Raw genomic sequence first — 18,362 nt, forward strand, 5'->3', positions numbered from 1 at the left:
CCTGAGCTCCAGGCAGGGCACGTGGGCTCCATCCTGGGCACAGAGGGCCCTGGGACTCCCGAGCAGGAGACACATTTCCTGAAGGTCGGGAAGGGAACAGGAGGCAGGGCTCAGGGTAGGCCATCGGGGGGCAACGTGGGAGGTGATGAGCCCCGGGGCGGATCAAGGTGTTGGGGGGCAGGCTGGCCAGAAGGAAGTGGGCAGTGGCAGTAGAGGTGTCAAGGCTCAAACCAGGCACAGGACGATGGCTGTGAGCCTGGGTCCTGCAGTCCGCTCTGCCACGACCGGTTCTGACCTCAGGCCTCAGCTTCCTGGTCTATAAAATGGGAGAAAAGCAGCAGGTGCATCGCAGGGCCGGGAGGGCAGGAAGTGCTGCTGGCAGAGACACACGGGGGTGCGTGGAGGCAGGGCCAGAGGCGTGGACTTGGAGGGCCGGCTGCCCTTTGGCTCCTTCCGCATGGCATTTCCCCAGGTGGCTCACGGGACACCCTCCACGGCCCCCCCTCTCTGCCAGCCCCTCGCTGACAGACACCCCAACTCTCAGGGACTCGGCCTTGCTGCCGCTCAGACGGAGGAGGGCGGCCAAACGGGCCGGATGAAGACCAAGGTGCTCAGTGACGACGGTGACCTTGGCCCCTGGGGGGGGCTCTGGTGCAGGGCATTTTACCACGTGACGTCATCAAACCGTCCCAGAACCATGAGAAGGAGATTCGCAAAGTGGGGGCCGTGGACACATCCAGGTCACGCAGCAAGGAGGCAGCAGAGCTGCGAATGGACTCGCCAAAGCCCAGCGCACGGACCTCCCACTGCCAGGGGAGCGCCAAGGGCGGGGCCCTGGGCTGGGCTCCGCGGCCCGGGGAACTCACGAGTGCCGTTTTGGTGTCAGGAACAGAGGCAGGGGACCCTCTCTTGCCAGGAGGCCCTGAGCCCACCACACCCTGCCCCTGGAGACAAAAGCAGATGGACCCCAGGCCGCCCCGCCCCGGGAGCACCTGCACTTACCATGTACTCCATGTTGGAGGCCGGGGGGTACACCTGGCCCCTGAGCTTGTTGTGAAGCATGAGGATCTCCTCCCTGTCCGAGCTGGGGATGGCCCTCCGGACCCGGGAGTGCGGCTTGTCCTGCTGGTATTTGCTGAGCAGCTTCTCCAACTGAGTGATGTTGGGCAGGAAAACGCCTTGGGCTCCGCAAACCAGGAGCACCAGCCCCAAGGGGACGACTCTGTTCAGGACACAGCTCATGGTGCCACGCAGGCCACAAGGACGGGGATGACAAGCAGGCTGGGCTCCCAAGGCAGCGCCGGGGCGTGGGAGCTCTGAAGGGAAGCAGAGGGTAGTGGGGGAAGAGGTCGGTCGGTATTAAACCAGCTCCAGCCTGGGCTTGACCCGTGAACAGCCACCCCCCCCCCCCCACTCTGCAGACGCACAAACTGAGGCTCACAGAAGCTCGGTGACCGAGGTCCCTCGCGCCCTAGATGAACCCAGAGGGTCCGAGAAGCCAGCGCAGGCTGACGGAGTGTGCTTGCCCTCCACGGCAGAGTCCATAAGAAACGGGACCTTCACTGGGCTACTAGGCCCTGAGCCTCGCCTCGGGGAGCTCCCACCCAGGGTGGTGTGAGAGACAAGGAAAACCACAGCCCCTCCCCCCACCCCAGCCCCCCACTGCAGGGCGGTGCCGGGCACAGGTAGCGTGAGGAGCTGGGGGAAGGGGCTGCGGAACCCCACCGGGGGGCTGACCTGTCTGGGACACCGAGGGGTCCCGTCCTCCCATCAAGGCTTCTCCGCCTTCCCCCACAGGAGCCGTGACCAGTTCTCACGGGCTGAGCTGGCTGGGTTTGCAAGACACCAGCCAGCCAGCAGAAGCATCGTCAGGGGCAGGACGCGGAGGGGCAGGGAGGGACCAGTGCGAGGCTGAGCGTGCAGCCAAGCAGCCATGGGAATGGGGCAGTTCCCACTCTGACCCTGGAAACTCTCCAGGGTCCTGACCCAGCCATGCTTTGGACAAAAATAGCCACCACCCAGCGGGGACGCCCGGCATTCTCCCGACTAGGCGAGACCAGCCCCCCTTGAGGGGAGTTCCCTCTGGGGCAGCGCCTCGGGGCTGGGACGGCACAGAAGGACGTGTGCGTGCTCGCCTGCCCCCCGGGGACTCCAACCAGTAACGCAGACCCCTGGGGTCCCGACCTTGCTCCAGGAGGAGTCGCACCGCCATATATGAGCATTTCCCAGCCGCAGAAGGCCAGGCTGGCACAGATGCCGAGACACTGACGCTGGATTGCCCTCCGTGACGCAGGGAGAGCAGAGACCACCGTCGGGGAGCAGCTGCCGGGCGTCACCACCGCACAGGGTCCGCGGCGGATAGAGGGCTAGCACACCCCCGAAGGCGTGAAGCAGAATCGCTCCCGAGGACTCGACTCTGAGTCCACCAGACTCAAGCCTGGGTGGGGTTTCAATCTCCGGTGGGCACCATTCAAACAGCTCTCCTTGGGGGCAGGTAAGTAGACAGTGGGCAGTCAGGTGGAGTATTACACAGCAGAGAAAAAGGAACAACTTCGAGCCGTGTGAGCGTCTGCATGACCAAGTCCCAAATCCAAGGTTGGGTTAGAAGAGTAAACTGGAGAGAATGATGCCAGGTATTATTTACACCAACTTTAAAACCCACAGACTATAGTTTGTGTAACTTATGGGTGTACATGAATATAGACATACATGCATCTAGGTGTATTATATGTGCATATTTTATACATATACACACATACACGTGTCTGTCTGTGTGAACATATGTGTACTTGGGGCGTGTATGTGTTTATGTAGTAAAACCACACCTGAACCAGTCCAGGTTCGCGGTGCGGGCTGATTCCAGGGTGAGGGAAGGGGAACTGAGAAGGAGCATGTGAGGACCCTCCTCTTGATCTTCCACGTATTATTTGTATTTTTAAAATCTCAAGCAAAGAGGGCAAACTGTCCACCTCTGTTCACTTTAGGGGCACAGGCTGTGTTGGGAGAACTGCAAAGCACTACCCCAAGGAGGGGGACTGCAGGGGTCGGGCCTGGGCGGGGAGCCCATGCTATCCTTTGGACAGCTCTGGTTTTTAAAAATATCAATGACAAAAGGAAACAAAATCCCAAAGCATGAGGAGACAAGGAAGCAACTGCTGGTCCCAAGGGCACCCTTCCAGCGGGCGAGACCTTATTCCAAAAGACAAGACAAATGGCCTTCACCATGTACTTGACAGTAAGTAGGCTGCTTGTCTGCAAGGCCCCACAGAGAATTCATAAAGCCTCGGGGGCAGACATGCGCTGGGTCTCCCAGCTCACGGCATCGGGAAGCACACCCCGTGCACCCCAGGTTCTGAGACTGGTCTGGCCTGGCCAGAGCTCAGGGGGCCTGGGGGTCCTTGCAGGGGAGGAGCCAGGCCCAAATCATCCCACTCCTGCTAAGTCTAGGCTTCGCGACACCACGAAGGCTTCAGCAGAACCGTGAGGACGAGGGGCCGGCAGCTCTCCTCCCGGGACCCTGCACGGTGCTGCTCGGGACTGAGCTGTGACCCCCCCAGATTCACAGGCTGGGATCCGGACTCCCAGCGCCTCCGAGCGTGACTATATTTGGAGACAGAGCCTTTAAAGAGATCATTAAATTAAAAGGAGGTCATTAGGTGGACCCTGGTCCCGTCCGACGGCTGTCATCCTAAGAGCGGGGGCTGGGGCGCAGATGCCCTCAGAGAAGGGCCGTGTGAAGACACAGGGAGAAGGCAGTGTCCATAGGCCGAGGACAGAGGCCTCAGGGGACAGCCACCCTGCCCACAGAGGGGGCTCAGGCCTCCAGAAGTATGAGAAAATACTGGATAAACAGGACTATGGACCCAATTCCCCACTGGCCACTGTGGGGAAGGGGCATGGGGGGCACGGGAAATCAGGAGGCCTAGGCCCACTTCGCTGGGGCGTCGCCAGCAGCCTGGGCCTGGGCAGCCCCTCCAGCTTCTGCCGCCCCAGGAGTTCAACCAGAACTTAGGGCCTAAACCCTTGAGCCTCTTTCTCACCCACGATCAGACAATTAAAACCCTTTCTTCAAGTGAGGCACGTGCGAAGTCCGGGGCTGTGTAGGGCTTCCCAGGGACAAGTACAGACCCCGAGCGGCTGGGGAGGCTGACACTGAGGGAGACCTACTGTGCGCCGCTCCCTGGATTTCTCCTCTCACCCACCGATGATTCGGAGGCTCGGGCTGTACTGCTTCCGTTTTACAGAGGAGACTGAGGCCTCTGCCGTGTCCAGAAGGCCCGAATTCGTACAGCTGGCGAGCAGAAACCGAGCGCTGGGACACAGCCCGTGCTGTCCCAGGGCCCTTTCCTGACGCTGCCCTGCCTCCCCGAGAGTGGGCTTCCTGAAGGAGAGCCCAGCCACAGCCTGTGGGGAAGGGGACCCGGTGACAGCGCACCAACCTCTGGGACAGATGGTGGTTCCTGGCGGTGAGAAGACACCCGTGTGTCAACCCCAGGGGACTGAAACCTTACATCATGGCGACCTTTCACCGAGACAGGCCTCCATCCCCGGGCCTGGCACACATGCAGCCTCTCTGGGTCGCCGTGCCTGTGACTCTCACATGCTGAGCTGACCTCTGACCCCTGACACCAACATGCCAAGGTCTTGTGACAACGTACCCAATGTCAGGCCACCAGGGAGGTGGGGAGGGGAGTGGGGCTTTCAGGCCCCAGGGCCCACGGCGAGACTCCAGGCTGGCTAACAAAAGCCACAGAACATCAGATTCCTACAGCACTGCCCAGAGCTCGCAAATGCACCTGGAGTCTGCCAGGGAGGTGGCGATTTCCAACCCCATTTTACAGAAAAGAAAACTGAGTCCAGGACACACTGCCTGGTGCGGCTGAGGCCCTGCAGCCAGTTAGAGGAGGCGTCAAGATGTGAAATGAGTTTCTGCAGCCCCCGTGCCCCCTGCCAGGGCTCTGTGGGATCAGCAGACCCCCGTCTCCTCAGGGTTACCTCCCGGGCAAGGCCGCCCCCAAACCCGCCTCTCCAGAGCAAGGGAGAGAAAGGGGGCGTGCCCGGGGCTCTGCTCGTCAGGCCGCAGGGCCCTGCCTGTGTTTGGAAGCTTCTGCCAGGAAGATGGATCTCGGCACTGCATCTGTCGGCCGGCAGCTCCAAGCTGTGCCAGAGCTCTTCCCTCCTGCACATGCTGTTCCCACAGCTCATCCCGCGGCCCCGTCCTGCCCCCTCCCTGCCCCGGCTCTTCCAGCTACGATCCAGCTCCAGGGTCACGGCTGAATCACACCCCACCCGCCCAGCCCCCACCAGCCCCAGACCCGTCGGCTCGTTGGCCACCGAACGGCCCACATCTGACACGTCGGTGTCCAGTAAATATTTAAGAAATGAATGTGTGGTCGCGTCTTCCCGAGGAGGTCGGGAGAGCCGAGCAAGGACGCCGCGCGGTGCGGGCCTGCCCAGAACAACCCAGAACGTTGGCTGAGTCAACGCATGCGGCAGCCCCTTGCTGGTTGCGTGGCGCGTCCCTGCTCGGGGCCCCTGGGGCCACGTCTGTGAGGTAGCCGGGCATCACAGGGCTCGTCTGACCTCGGCGACTCAGCAGTGAACAAGACAGGCAGGTCTGCGGACGAGCTCCGGCGCCAGGAAGCTTCCGGAAAGCAGCCTCCTTTCACCTGAGGCCCGGCTGGAGCCCGAGTGTGGGTGCTTCGTAAGGGGTCGCTATTCTGAGGAGGATGGCGATGCTACGTGTGCCCCGGAGGCGTTGTGTGGAAAAGTTTCTAGAAGGCCGGGGTTAATGATGCCGAGTCTCTGTTCATGACCTTATCTCAGAGCCCCACCTCTGCTTTGACGCAAAAACCTAACTGTTAAACAGCATATTAAACATCTCATGCGTGCGGGGCTTAAAAACTGTGCCCTAAATTCGAAACGCACTTTCCTCAGGACCTGCCTTGAGCCATAACCACTTTCTCCCAGATTTCTCCAGACCAGGTCTGGAGTCTGGCCGGCTCAGTGAGTAGAGCGTGCGACTCTTGATCTCGGGGTTGTGAGTGCGGGCCCCAAGTCGGGCACGTCAAAACTAAAAAATTACAACAATGAGGGGCACCTGGGTGGCTCAGTGGGTTAAAGCCTCTGCCTTCGGCTCAGGTCATGATCTCAGGGTCCTGGGATCGAGCCCCGCATCGGGCTCTCTGCTCAGCAGGGAGCCTGCTTCCTCCTCTCTCTCTCTCTGCCTGTCTCTGCCTACTTGTGATCTCTGTCAAATAAATAAATAAAATCGTTAAAAAATTACAACAATAAAAATGAACCAGGTCTGGGGCATTCGTGTGGACTCTCTGGCCAGGAACTGCCCGTACGTGCGTTCATGGTCACTCCCATCGATGACAATGACCCAGTTCACATGCCATGACTGCCGACGTGCTCCTGCGGGGGTTGAGTCTTGGCTGAGCTGGGAAGCAGCAGGAGCCCTAGCGCTTGCTGTCATTGTCACACCTGCTCCTTCCGTCCGCCTCTCCCGCTGGACCGCGGGCTTCCTCAGCACAAATATTCCCACGGTGGCCTATTTCAAGCAACCCGTGGGAGATCCCTGACTGCAGGATTTCTGGAAAGACGTGAGATGGCCATTGCTGTGCAGTCTTTCCGCCGCAGGGGACGGACACCATCGCCTCATTGGACGGAGATAAGAGTGAAGCGCCGTAAAAGGTCAGGATGGGGTGAGGTCAGAGTTTCGTGACCCCCGTTGTGAAGAGGACTTAGTTAACTGTAAGTGCCCGTGATTTGGTGTTTGCGGATGGTCGCGGGTAATGGGCTCCCAACCTGAGTATTTAACAAAAAGCACCGAGCCGGCTCCGGCCCGCGGCAGGCGGGCCCTGGCCATGTCCGGCTTCACGCCTGGCGAGGGTTAGCTGCTCCACAACCATGTTTCACGGGCACCACAGCCCGCCGCTCCAGGGCGTGTGGGCAGACCCACGGGCCCCGACGTGGGTCCTCCGTCCCCACGGTCCACAGGCTGACGGGGTTGTGGCCATTACGGGCCCTGTCCTAGCAGTGAGGGAACGGAGGTTCCAGACAGAGAAGCAACCTGCCCACGTTCACACAGAATGTCTGCAAGGGCAGATGCTTCGTCACACTCTGGTCACCGGCCCGAAGGGGCAGCTCCCCAAACTCAGGGCGGCGCTGCCCCTCTCGCCCGTGCCATCCGGGCTCATTCAGGAACGTGCCCATCCCGAGTGACAGCAGCTAAGCCGAAAGGCCAGGGGTGCCCCACGCTCGGCTCTCCCCAGGAGCACAGAGGAGAACTCAAAATGCTGGTGAGGCCAAGGGCAGATCACAGTCATACCCACAAACCACCCCAAATTCCCGGAATGAAGCTGTGGCCGGGAGTGGGGAGCACGTCTCCCCAGCATGTCTGGGGCAGATCCCGGGACTGGCCAGAACCTGCAGGGATGAACATGTGGGAGAGCACCAGACCCCGCGGGGTCTCCCTCCTCCACGGGAGCCCGTGTTCCGTAAGCCCTGCCCCACGGGATTAGGGCCGCACACAGCCGGGGCAGGCCCTTCTCTCTCACTGAAGCCTCCCCACCCCCAGCCCTGGGTTGTCCACAACCGAAGACAGATGGCCAACAAGAGCCTACAGGAAACCCATCTGATTGCTTTTTTAAAGACTATTTATTTATTTCGGACAGAGAGAGAGCAGGAGTGTGAGCGTGAGTTGGGGGAGGGGCAGAGGGGGAAGCAGGCCCCCCGCTGAGCAGGGAGCCCCACGCGGGGGGGGGGGGGGGGGTTCGATCCCAGGACCTGGGGATCTCGACCTGAGCCGAAGGCAGACATTTAACCGGCTGAGCCACCCAGGAGCCCCTCAATTTTTTTTTAAAGATTTTCCTTCTTTATTTACTTACTTGAGGGAGAGAAGAAGAAGGGGAGAGGGGGAGAGAGAGACTCTCCAGCAGGCTCCACCCTGAGCCTGGGTCCAACGCAGGGCTCAAACTCACGACCTTGAGATCATGACCTGGGCCAAAATCAAGAGTCAGACATTCCACTGACTGAGCCATCCAGGCGCCCCGGGGTTTCTTAAATAGTACACGGAGAATAATCAAAATCCTGGGCAAAAGGAGAGGAGAGCTCACTTTGCAAAAGAATGAAAAACCAGGTGTGTTCAATATAAACCTAGATAGTCAATAAGAAAAGTCATTTTTAAAGTGACGGGACAATAAATTAATATATTCTCAGAACACCCGGGACCCCACGCGGGGGGCCCCTTGCCTGCCTTCTGGCCCAGGTGTAGATGTTCAGCAAAGCTTCAGTTAAACGTGAGGAAACCATGGGGTCCCAGCGACAAGCAGTCCAGAACGGCCCCGGAGCCGCGAGGGAAAGCATGGGCGTCCGGTCAGACCTGCCGGAATCACGGCTCCGCGAGTAGCCCCAGGCTGTCCAGAGGGCCCCTCAGCCTCTGATTTCCCAGGTCCTCGAGGCGACAGTGAGGCCCTGAATGGCTCGCATGGATGAGGAGAGAAGGTAAGAAGACGGGGAGAGAATCGGTGGTGCGGGGGCGGTCTGCTCACTCTTCCTTCCTCCTGGGTGAATTCAGCAGCTCAGATCCTCTCTGCTCGGGGCTACGGGGCTGGGCCGACCCCCAACGGGCTCCTGCCTGAAATGCCTGATTCATGGTATCGGGAGGTATCTGTAAGGGTGAGTCACGGCCCCTGGCTCTGAACCAGGCTCGAAGATGCACAGTTCAAGAATCCTACAGCACCGGGCTATGGAATTTCCACACCGCTGTGCGGACGGAAATCCCAGGGCAAGTCCTCACGGGGCCACGGGAGTCCTCCGCAAGTACAAGCAAGACAGTCTGCCCTCAGGAGAGGGAGGAGACATCACAGTTACCAGACAAAGGCAGAAGGCATGAGAACACTGCCCGGAGAATGGGATGGTCACTCTCGGCGGAGGAAGGGACAGGGACCGCTCAGGGTGGGGTGGACGGCAAGGTCTCGCTCAAGTCTCCAGGAAGGGGAGCCCCAGACTGCACGAACCACAAGGTCAAAGGCTCGGGGATGGTCCCCGTCTTGGCTTGACGGGGCCAGGCACAAAGCTGCAGAGAAATGAGGAAGGCAGGGCCTGGTGGCCAGGAGCCTGGAAGAACAGGGAGTCCTGCTTTTACTCCAAATGCAAAGAGGAACATCAGCGGGGGGAGGGGTACAGCCCACGGTGACAGGGTCTCACTTACGCTTTAAAAGCCTGTCAGCAGGGAATGACCCAGGCAGAGCTCCCAGACCGAACGGAAGAAGCCAGACTCCATTCTGTTCAGGTCAAGTTCAAAACCAGGCAAAAGCAACCTATGCCTTTACAAGTCGGGAAACGGTTCCTGCTGGGGGCGGGGCCATGGGAGGGGCCCCGGGGGCGGCTGGGGCTCTCACTTGGGGAAAAGCCACCCGCCAGGGCACCAGTGAGTGTTCCCTCCTCTTTGGTATGTGAAACGTTAATAAATTTTTTTTTTTTTCTAAGTCTGAAATTGTTCTCTCTTCTAAGAATGGATCCAGGGAAGCACGAGAGGCACAAGAACACCAGCCTGCAGGAAAGGACCCTAGGGGGCTGCACCCCCCCAGGCTCAGGGCCGAGGCAAGTCCTGGGGCTCACCCTGCAGCCCCGATGAAGCCCCACAGCCGGCGGGGGCCTCCGACTTGGACCAGACACCGACTCTCCCAGACAGGGCCCAGTTCATCCCATGTCTGAGAGGGCACTTTGTGCAGCCATGCCAAGGCTGAAAATACCTTCACGGCCAGCAGAGCCCGAGCCTTGAAGGTTCGCGGGAATAAACAGGGTTTCCAGCCACCGGGCGCTTCCCCCAGAGAGAACAGACCGGCTGTGTTGATGCTGGTTTGGGGCAGGAGAGAGAGAGGGGCCGGAAGACAGACACACGGCTGTGTTTGCAGCCCTGCTGAGGGAACTGCTCATTGTTGGAGCGGGGGGCGTCTGGGGTTCCCAAATAGATTTACCTGGGAAGCTCCTGGGCGCATGAGGGGCAGTGAATGTGCTTAGAAGGAAGGTGCTAGACGTGCTCAGGCCCCAGAGCGATGAGTGCCAACAAGGCATTCTTCTGGAAGAAAAGCCAGGACGCTACCGACAGCCTGTCAGGGGGCCTCTCCACCCTGCACGGAGGTGGCTGTCCTAGCCCCGCGGCTCTTACTCCTGTCTGGCCGTGTGACTTCTCTTGGGTTGCACCAGGCCCTGTATCCATAACCTTCCACACAACTTCACACCCGCCCCCACTAGCCAGCGGTCCCCACCCCATCCCAGTGCCGGGGCCCCAGGGCAGGCCTTCATCAGCCGCACAGTCCCGTTCAGGCCTGCGCCGGAACATGCCGGAAGCCTTGTTAAAACACAGATTGCCGGCCTCCCCCCGACAAAGCTTCTGATGCAGGAAGGCCGGACAGGGCCCGAGAATCTGCATTCCTCACAAGGTCCCGGACATTGCTCTGCCCCCCACCCCCGGAGAGGGAACCCCACTTTGACAACCGTGGCCCCAGAATGTAACAGTCTCGACCTCATGTCCCACCCGAATCGAGCACCTCCCAAACTCCCACCCTCGGCACACCTACTGCCCCTGCTCCCGGCCTGTTAGCTCCACTAGTCCGTACCGTGAACTTGTATCGGTGACCCATGTTGAGGGTGCAGAGAAATGGCCTTGGAAAAGGTAATTTTCCGTCATCACCATTTGCAAAGGACATGATCAGTTCTGCCTCGAACGGAAGGCAGGAGTAAAATTTCACACGTTGAAAACAGAACAAAGTGAGCGTGTGCCAGCTGGCCACAGATGCTGGCCACGGATGCCAGCTGGCCATGGATGCCAGCTGGCCACGGATGCCAGCTGGCCACGGGCTTCTATGCCAAGGGTGCTGCTCTGTCTTTGCTGTAGAGAGGGACCATGGTGTGGGGCAGGCGCTGGGCCCAGGCAGCACCACCCACATTCGCCTTTGGGGCCGCATCCGTGCCCAGGCTTGGTCACCTCGGGGACCAGTGGGGATGGCTTCCCACACTTTGGAGAACACTGTTCATTTCACAGTAATCCGTTCTCAAGTGTAAGCCCCACAGCCCGTGGCAGGAAATCCAGACCCGGGGGCGCTGTGGTGGCTCCACTGGTTAAGCGTCTGACTCTTGATTTCGGCTCGGGTCATGATCTCAGGGTCGTGAGATGGAGCCCTGCGACGGGCTCTGCACCGGGCATGGAGAGGGCCTGGGATTCGGCCACTCCCTCTGCCTCTACACTGAGCCCCTGAGCCCCTCCTCCTCACATACCCACTCACTCTCCCTAAAAAAAAAAAAAGAAAATCCAAACTTGCCCCACCCGCGGGGCAGACCCTCACCACTCAGGGTCTGATTCCCAGACTCCAGCCATGTGGAACCCGTTGTCTTTTTCCTGGGGGGGTTGGGGGGGTGGGGAGGGCAGGCCCCTCCCCGTCTCCGGGCCTTTGCACACACGGTCCCTCCGCTTGGGGCACTCTCTAACTCTCTAGCACCTTTCCTTGCCTCTGCTCTGGAAGGATTTCTCAGCCTCTCACCCAGTGGGTCCCGGCAGGTGCCATCCAGCTCCCAAGCCGGGAGAGATCAGAGTGGGTTTTTTCCAATCCGAAAGAACTTTAGGGCAGGCTCCATCCCAGGACCATTTGACTACGAATGAAATGGAAACTCTATTCTTTTTCCTGCTGGAATACTGCCCTTCTGCCCTCACAATGGGACACAGTTCAGAAATCTGGGTTGAAAATGTGGGATTTCACAATTTATAATATTTTTTAAACAATGGTCCAGAAGTTGCATGATCCGCATTATGAATTTATTTTTTCCCCGGAACCTGTGGTTTTGGTCTACGCTGACACAGCACTTGAGACAATCAGAGAAGATAAATGTGCCTGGGGCTGAACCACAAGAAACCGTCTGTCCTCACAGCCTTGACAAGGGGGGGGGGGGGCAGCTGTCCATGAACAGCCACAGCCACAGCCACACAGTCTGGGGCGTAATGCCTCCAACGGGGTTCTCCGCCAGTTGCTGCCGTGACCTGGGGGGACTGTCAACACCTCCCCCAGAACACCCAGATTTCTCTGCAGTCACCGAGGGCCTTGATCTATTCCACAATGAGATGAGCTGAGTCTATGTTTCTTCAAGAACAAAGCCAAGAAGGGAGAACACGATTTCCTCCACGAGTTAACCCTCAAGTGACTGTGGGACCTGGCAGTTCCACGTCTAGGTGTGGACCCCAAACAGCAGCAAACAGCGGTTCCAACAAAGACGAGTCCACGCATGTCCACAGCAATGTGGTTCACAACAACCAAAAGGTGGAAACAACCCAGACGTCCGTCGCTAGAAGGATGGATCAATGAAATGTGGTCTGGTCCCACACGGGAATATTACTCGGCCACGCAAAGGAACACAGCACCGATACCACTACAGTGAGGATGGGCTCTGAGAGCATCACACTGAGCGCAAGACACAGTCACCGCAGCCGCGTGTCACGTCATTCCATGTATATGAGATTTCCGGAATAAGTGAATCTATGGCAAGCGGACTGGTGGTCGCCAGGGGCTGGGGAGGGGAGAACAGGTAATAATGGCTATGGGGTGTCCTTTGGAGGTGATGGAACCGGACAGGTGTGGGGGGGGCACACTGCTGTGAATGTGCTCACTGCCACAGCAGCCTATACTTTAAAATGGTTAAAATGGTAAAATTTGTGTTTATGTGTATTTTACCATGTGAAAATACTTTTTTTTAAGGAAAGAAAGAAGAAAAAAGGTTATGGCGGGTCCTACTATCAACCACCACCCGGATCTGCACTATCCTTCTTGTTCCAGAACACAGCGTGCCTCACCGAGGGCTTGAAGAGAGGCTCGGGGTCCCCATCCCAAGAAGGGCTGAGCAGCTACTCAGCTCCGTTAGCTGAAGAGAAAATGAAATGATGCCAGTGTCGTATTTTCCCTTCGTGACAAGCCATCAACCCCTGTGAGTGATGCTGGGTTTTGACATCTGGGACTGATCAAAAACCAGTGAATTTACAAAAAAAAAAAAAAAAAGCCTCCTAAGCCTCCTAGGTCTGGAGCAAGCAGACACAGAGGCACCTCCCATACGTAGTAAATTACACTGGTGACAGTGCAGAGAAATGTTCCAGTTCCCACAAGGCCAAAGGGGTCAGTCAGCATTTGAGAGTTCCGCCTCTAAAAGGCCAGTTTTCAAATGCAACCTACAAAAGCCAGATACCCAACAAGGAATCTTGGAGGGAGGGATGAAGTGTGGGACTTCCGGAGGCCTCGCGCTCTTCTGCCAAGGGTCTGGGCCCTCCCCTGCCAAGCCAGCTCTCCTCCCCACTTCAGAGGGAGGGGCTCTGGGAGCCGGTGCTGCTGTGGGTCCCGGAGCGAGGCTGTCCGCACGTTGACACGGGTACCTGTCCACCAAGTAGAGTCCCAGCCCTGGGTCAAGTCATCCCCTCTCGAGGCCCACCCCTAAGTCGGGCAGGGATCCAGATCCCATGTAGCAGGAGATGCCCTGACCTCACGTCTGGCTCTGCAAGCAGCTGACCAGTGGGCGAACACCTTCTTCCAGAGTCTGGGGTGGCACCCGTCTTGGAGGGCCGCTCTGCGCCCTGGCTGTCGTGTTGCTTACGTGCCTTCATCACTCCGAGACTCAATCCCCTCCTTGTAAAAAGGACTCCCTAAAGGAGTCCGTGAGAGCATCTGTGTAGATTCTGGGCACACCTGGCCCATTCTGAGCGTCAGGTAACTTCAGCTCCTGGTGTGACTATAAATGTTATTATTCCCACTCCTACGTCATAAGAAACTCCGGAGAAAATAAAAATCACCTGCTTTCTCCTCCCCAGGTGCATAGGATTGGGAACATGGGGGCTTGGGCTTAACTCTGCTGATGGATTTTCCTGGAAGCCCTCTCAGACAGCACCGCATTTGGTGTGACGTTCAGGGCCAGACGTGGAGTTACTGGTTGCCCGGAGACCTTTTTTTTTTTTTTTTTTTTTTAATATTATGTTAGTCACCATAGAGTACATCATTAGTTTTTGATGTCGTGTCCCATGATTCATTATTTGTGTGTAACATCCCGTACTCATCACAACACGTCCTTAATACCCATCCCCCGGCCACCCCTCCCCCCCCCCCAGGAGAACTGTCTTAGAGGAGGCGGGACCCAGCAGCTGAGAGCACAGGGTTTGCAAGCAGCCAGACCTGGAGGTGACAGCATGGCACATCAGCTAGGGGGCCTTTTGCATGGTCTTTACCTCTCTGAGCCTCGGTTTGCTCATCTGTGAAATGGGGGTCGAGGGGCCGCCTGCCCAGGTATGTGGCAGGGAGGGGAATGCAGGGAAGTGGCATGGCCTCACACCTGCCTCCCACCGGCAATACAGCTCCCACACCTTCTGCTCCTCCTTCCCATGTGGAAACAGCCAGGTCAGAGGCAGAAGCAGAAAACCAGGGGCACAAAACACAAAGCACCTTAGAAGGCCCCCCTCTCAGTCTATTTGGAGAAGAGAGCATGCCCTTCATCTCATTCTGCTGGACTTTGGGCTCTCACCTGGCAGATTAAGACACTAGATAACCCTACTGGAGAAGGCAGGGTCACCTGGTTCTGCCAGAACATGGCACACAAACGCTCAAGGTGGACATTTACAAACCCACTTTGTCAGGCAAGCTGGGCATTTGCACAGGCTCCCAGCTGCTTCTCCCAACCGGAGCAGCAGCTCACCTTTTGGCTCAAAGATGTCCAGGTGAAGTTAGACTTCAATGAGCAGGCACGGGCTAAGCCTTTTCTGACTCGTCCACTGGCTGAACCCCGGGCAAGGGAGGCTCCAGGTCCGCACCACACAAGGGGCCCTCCCTGGATCTGTCCATCTAGGGCAGCTGGTCTCCCCAGGACGGCAGAGCCAAGTCCTCAGCTTCCAGCACCATTCTTCCCCCACGAGGAGTGTATGCAGATGTCCACTCCAGCTGGACAGACCCAGCATGCGCTCCCAAGCCTGCAGGAACTCTGGCATGCCCCACACCTGGACATGGAGCTCTGGAAGCAGAGAGAGCTGGGCTGCAGCCCTGGCTCTAGCTGGACAACTCACTCCCGCTCTCTGGCCCTCAGTATCTTCATCTGAAATATGGGAAGAGAAAGGCCACCTTGCACAGGTTTGTTGCAAATAAAATAATAAAGGGGCATAGCCCAGTAAACCTTAGCAGAATGCTAAGGGGTACCCTTAGGATCACCCTGGCTGGCCGTCCACACATGGAAAGAAAAATTCAACCACCCGCCACATTCGCGCCGTCATTTTTCCATTTATTGACGCCCACTGTGTACACAGGAATGCAACAGATGCTAGCGAACTGCAGAAGGGAGGTCAGGGTACCCAGGCTCAAGGAGCAGAAACCTGCAGTCACAACAGCTTTGAGTCCCAGCTCCCTCGCTCCCTGGCGGGAAGGTCGTATAGAGCAAGTGGCTTGGTCTCCCTGAGCCTCAGTTTCTCCACGCAGGGAAGGCCCTGCGGCTGAGCCCGGTTCTGAGCCACAGGGAGCGCGCCCAGCTTAGTGCCTGTGCACAGGAAGCCCCAGGAGATGGTATCCGCTCCGGTTAATTCAGCTCCTCCGAGGTTAGCGGAGTGGACCGCAGCCTGGAGAGGAGAGGAAGGAAAGTCACTCACCTCCGCGCGGCTCTCCAATCGCCACCGCGCCGGCGTCTCTCCCGGGTCGTGCGGCGGCCGCAGCGCGCACACGGCGAACACGGTCGGCACAGCGGGCCGGCACAGCCGACACGGTCCACAGCGGGTGGGTCACGCGCTCCGCACACCGGGGCAGCGGAGGGATGCGGTGGATGGAGGGGCCCCGCGCGCAGCCTCTTATAGCACCTCCGCGCCCCGCCCCCCCGAAGCCGGCGGCGCTGATTGGACGGCGGAAATGTAGCCCCGCCCCCCACCCCTCCCGCGGGCGCCGGGGATCCGGGCGGGCGGAGGGCTGGACCAGAGCGTCCCGAGATCTGGGCTCGCGAAGCGGACGCGCTCCGCTTCCTCGCCAGGACCCTGGAACTCTCCTTTCCACGGAGCGCTTGCTGCGCGCCCGGCGACGTGCCAAGCACTTTCCACCGGGGGTTTGCAAATTTACCAAATCCCATCTCTCTGTGCCTCAAATGGAAAGTGGGACTAGGGAAGTGACCTCTCGGGACTGGAGCAAATAAAGCCGGGAAGGGTGTGGGCTCTGTAAACTGTGGCACAGAATACACACGTCCCGTCCTCTGCGCCGTGGTATAAAACCCCGCCCGTCTCACACACACACACACACACACACACACGCATGCACACGCACGTACACGCATTCCCCATGTGCCAACGACGAAACCATGCTGCAGCCGAGGCGCTTGCCCTCCACCATCCCTGTAAACGTCCAAAGGAATCTCCTCTGGGATAAGTGATCCCATCTCACAGATCAGACACCTGAGGCCTGGAGAACAAAGTGTCGCCCGTCCCACGGCCGGGGAGCAGCAACCTGAATCTAGCTACATTTTGCCCACAGGCATTTAACATCCTTAATCTGCACAAGCAAATATGAATCAATTTAGAGCCAGAAGGCACGGACTTTGAAACACGTAAACCTAAGGCCCTTGCTGGCAAGCGAAGAAAGCACGGCTGAGGGCAGTGAAGGACTCGAGGAGAGTGTGGACTCCCTGCGCGAGAGGACAAGGGCAAGAGGACCCCGCCCGTCCTCACGGGGCGCGTCCCTGCATAAAGACCGGGAATCATCTCCTGCTCCTTCCGCACACTCCGACCGGGTCACTCGGCACCAGTCCCTGCACTCTGCAGTGCGGGCAGGGCCCCCTCCGGGAGCTCAAGCATGGGGGGCATCCAGAAGGGTCAGAGCACACGGGGAAGCAGCTGGAGAGCGAGTGGGCGGGGCCTGCGTGGCTCAGGTTCAGAAAGTCAAAATGCTTGCCAGGGTTTTCAGCGCAGCTCAAATGCCAATAAAAAGTGGCCCGGCCACCCTCTGTTCCCTCTGTCCCTTCCCTTTACTTCTCCTCCTTTTGAAGCATCGTGCCAGCTCCACATTCATGTGGTACTTATTAAGCACCTACTGTGTGCCAGGCTCTGTTGCAAGCACTGGCGTATCCAGCGATGAGCAAACCCGGCCAGAACAAGTTCCCCACTGACAAAGGACAAACCCAAAGGGAGAAGAGATGCTACTCGGGCACCAGGCCTCACAAGCGTTACCCCAGCAACTCCCCCCCCCCACCCCTACCCCCAGGCTGGTGATGTTATCATCAGGACACTGGGCGCGCAGTGCAAACAGTTTCCAGAAGCCACACGGCTCCCAAGAGGAGGGCCTGGGGTTTGAACTCGTGCTCTCGTCCACTTGGCTGCCACTGCCTGTGCACCGACAAGCTTTGGGTACGGGGGAGAGAAAGAAACTGGGTCCCTGCCCTAGCGCAAAGGAAGGAAACCCACACAGAAACAGATTTCCCACGGCGGGAAGCCAGTTGGTACTTAAACGTCCAGCAAGCACTCCCACATGTCGGGCCCTGTGCCCAGGGCTTCCCTGGCATCCACCTATGACCCAGCAGAGGGGTTTCAGTCAGCCTTGTTTTATAGATGGGGAAACTGAGGCTCAGGTAGGTAAGGGCACTTGCCCAGGGTCACCTGGCTATTGAGTGCTGGGGGTGGGACTCCAACTCAAGCAGTGCAAGACCACAGCCTGTGACCTTGGCCTCTAACCCAGGGGACCCGAAGGGATTAGGGAGTCTGGGTTTGCTGCAGAGTGAATCCAAACATTCTTGTCTGGTAAACACTTCTCAGCTGGGACATTACGGTTACTGTTGCCGTGTAACACATTACCCAGAACACAGTGGCTTAAAACCACCACAGTATTTTGCTCATAGTTTTGCAAGCCGGGCGTCTGGGAAGGGCCGGGTTGCATGGTTCTTCCTTAGGGGTCTCTCGTGGGGTTGCCGCCAGACGTTGACTGGGGCGGCAGCATCTGGGGCTGGACGTCCAAGCTCTCACCCACGTGGCAGGAGCTCGGCAGGACATCTCAACGGATCTGTCCCCACTTGGTTTTTCCTGGAAGCCGTCTGGGGTAGTCAGAATTTTACTTCCCCCATCGCAAGCCTCCCAAGAGAAACGGGAGGAAGATGTAAGGCCTTCTGTGTCCTGACGTTGGAAATCAGAGAACATCACCTCATCTGCACTCCTCTTTGAATCACAGCCCCTGCCGACGGTCAGGGAGAGCACACGTAGATCACCTTGCTCAACAGCCGAAGATCAAAGAATTTGCGGACAAGATAACATGGAATCTGCAGACGCTCGATGAAAGGTAATCCCTCCCTCTTCGGGAGCCACACTAAGCAGTCCAGTG

At 58.4% G+C, this 18,362-nt stretch overlaps 1 protein-coding gene across 1 annotated transcript in view; it reads right to left on the reverse strand.

The window, feature by feature from the left end:
• Positions 1-15,840, reverse strand: part of CRISPLD2 (cysteine rich secretory protein LCCL domain containing 2) — a 62,347-nt gene extending 46,507 nt beyond the window's left edge. Inside the window, exons 1-2 of the mRNA XM_059152606.1 lie at positions 15,665-15,840; positions 1,003-1,316 (exon numbers count right to left, since the gene is read on the reverse strand). Coding sequence (XP_059008589.1) covers positions 1,003-1,242 — 240 coding nt within the window. The 5' untranslated portion in view covers positions 1,243-1,316; positions 15,665-15,840. The remainder of the gene's footprint in view (positions 1-1,002; positions 1,317-15,664) is intronic.
• Positions 15,841-18,362: the final 2,522 nt, after the last annotated feature.

The sequence above is a fragment of the Mustela lutreola genome, chromosome 16, assembly GCF_030435805.1.
Source record: "Mustela lutreola isolate mMusLut2 chromosome 16, mMusLut2.pri, whole genome shotgun sequence".
Taxonomy (NCBI): Eukaryota; Metazoa; Chordata; class Mammalia; order Carnivora; family Mustelidae; genus Mustela; species Mustela lutreola.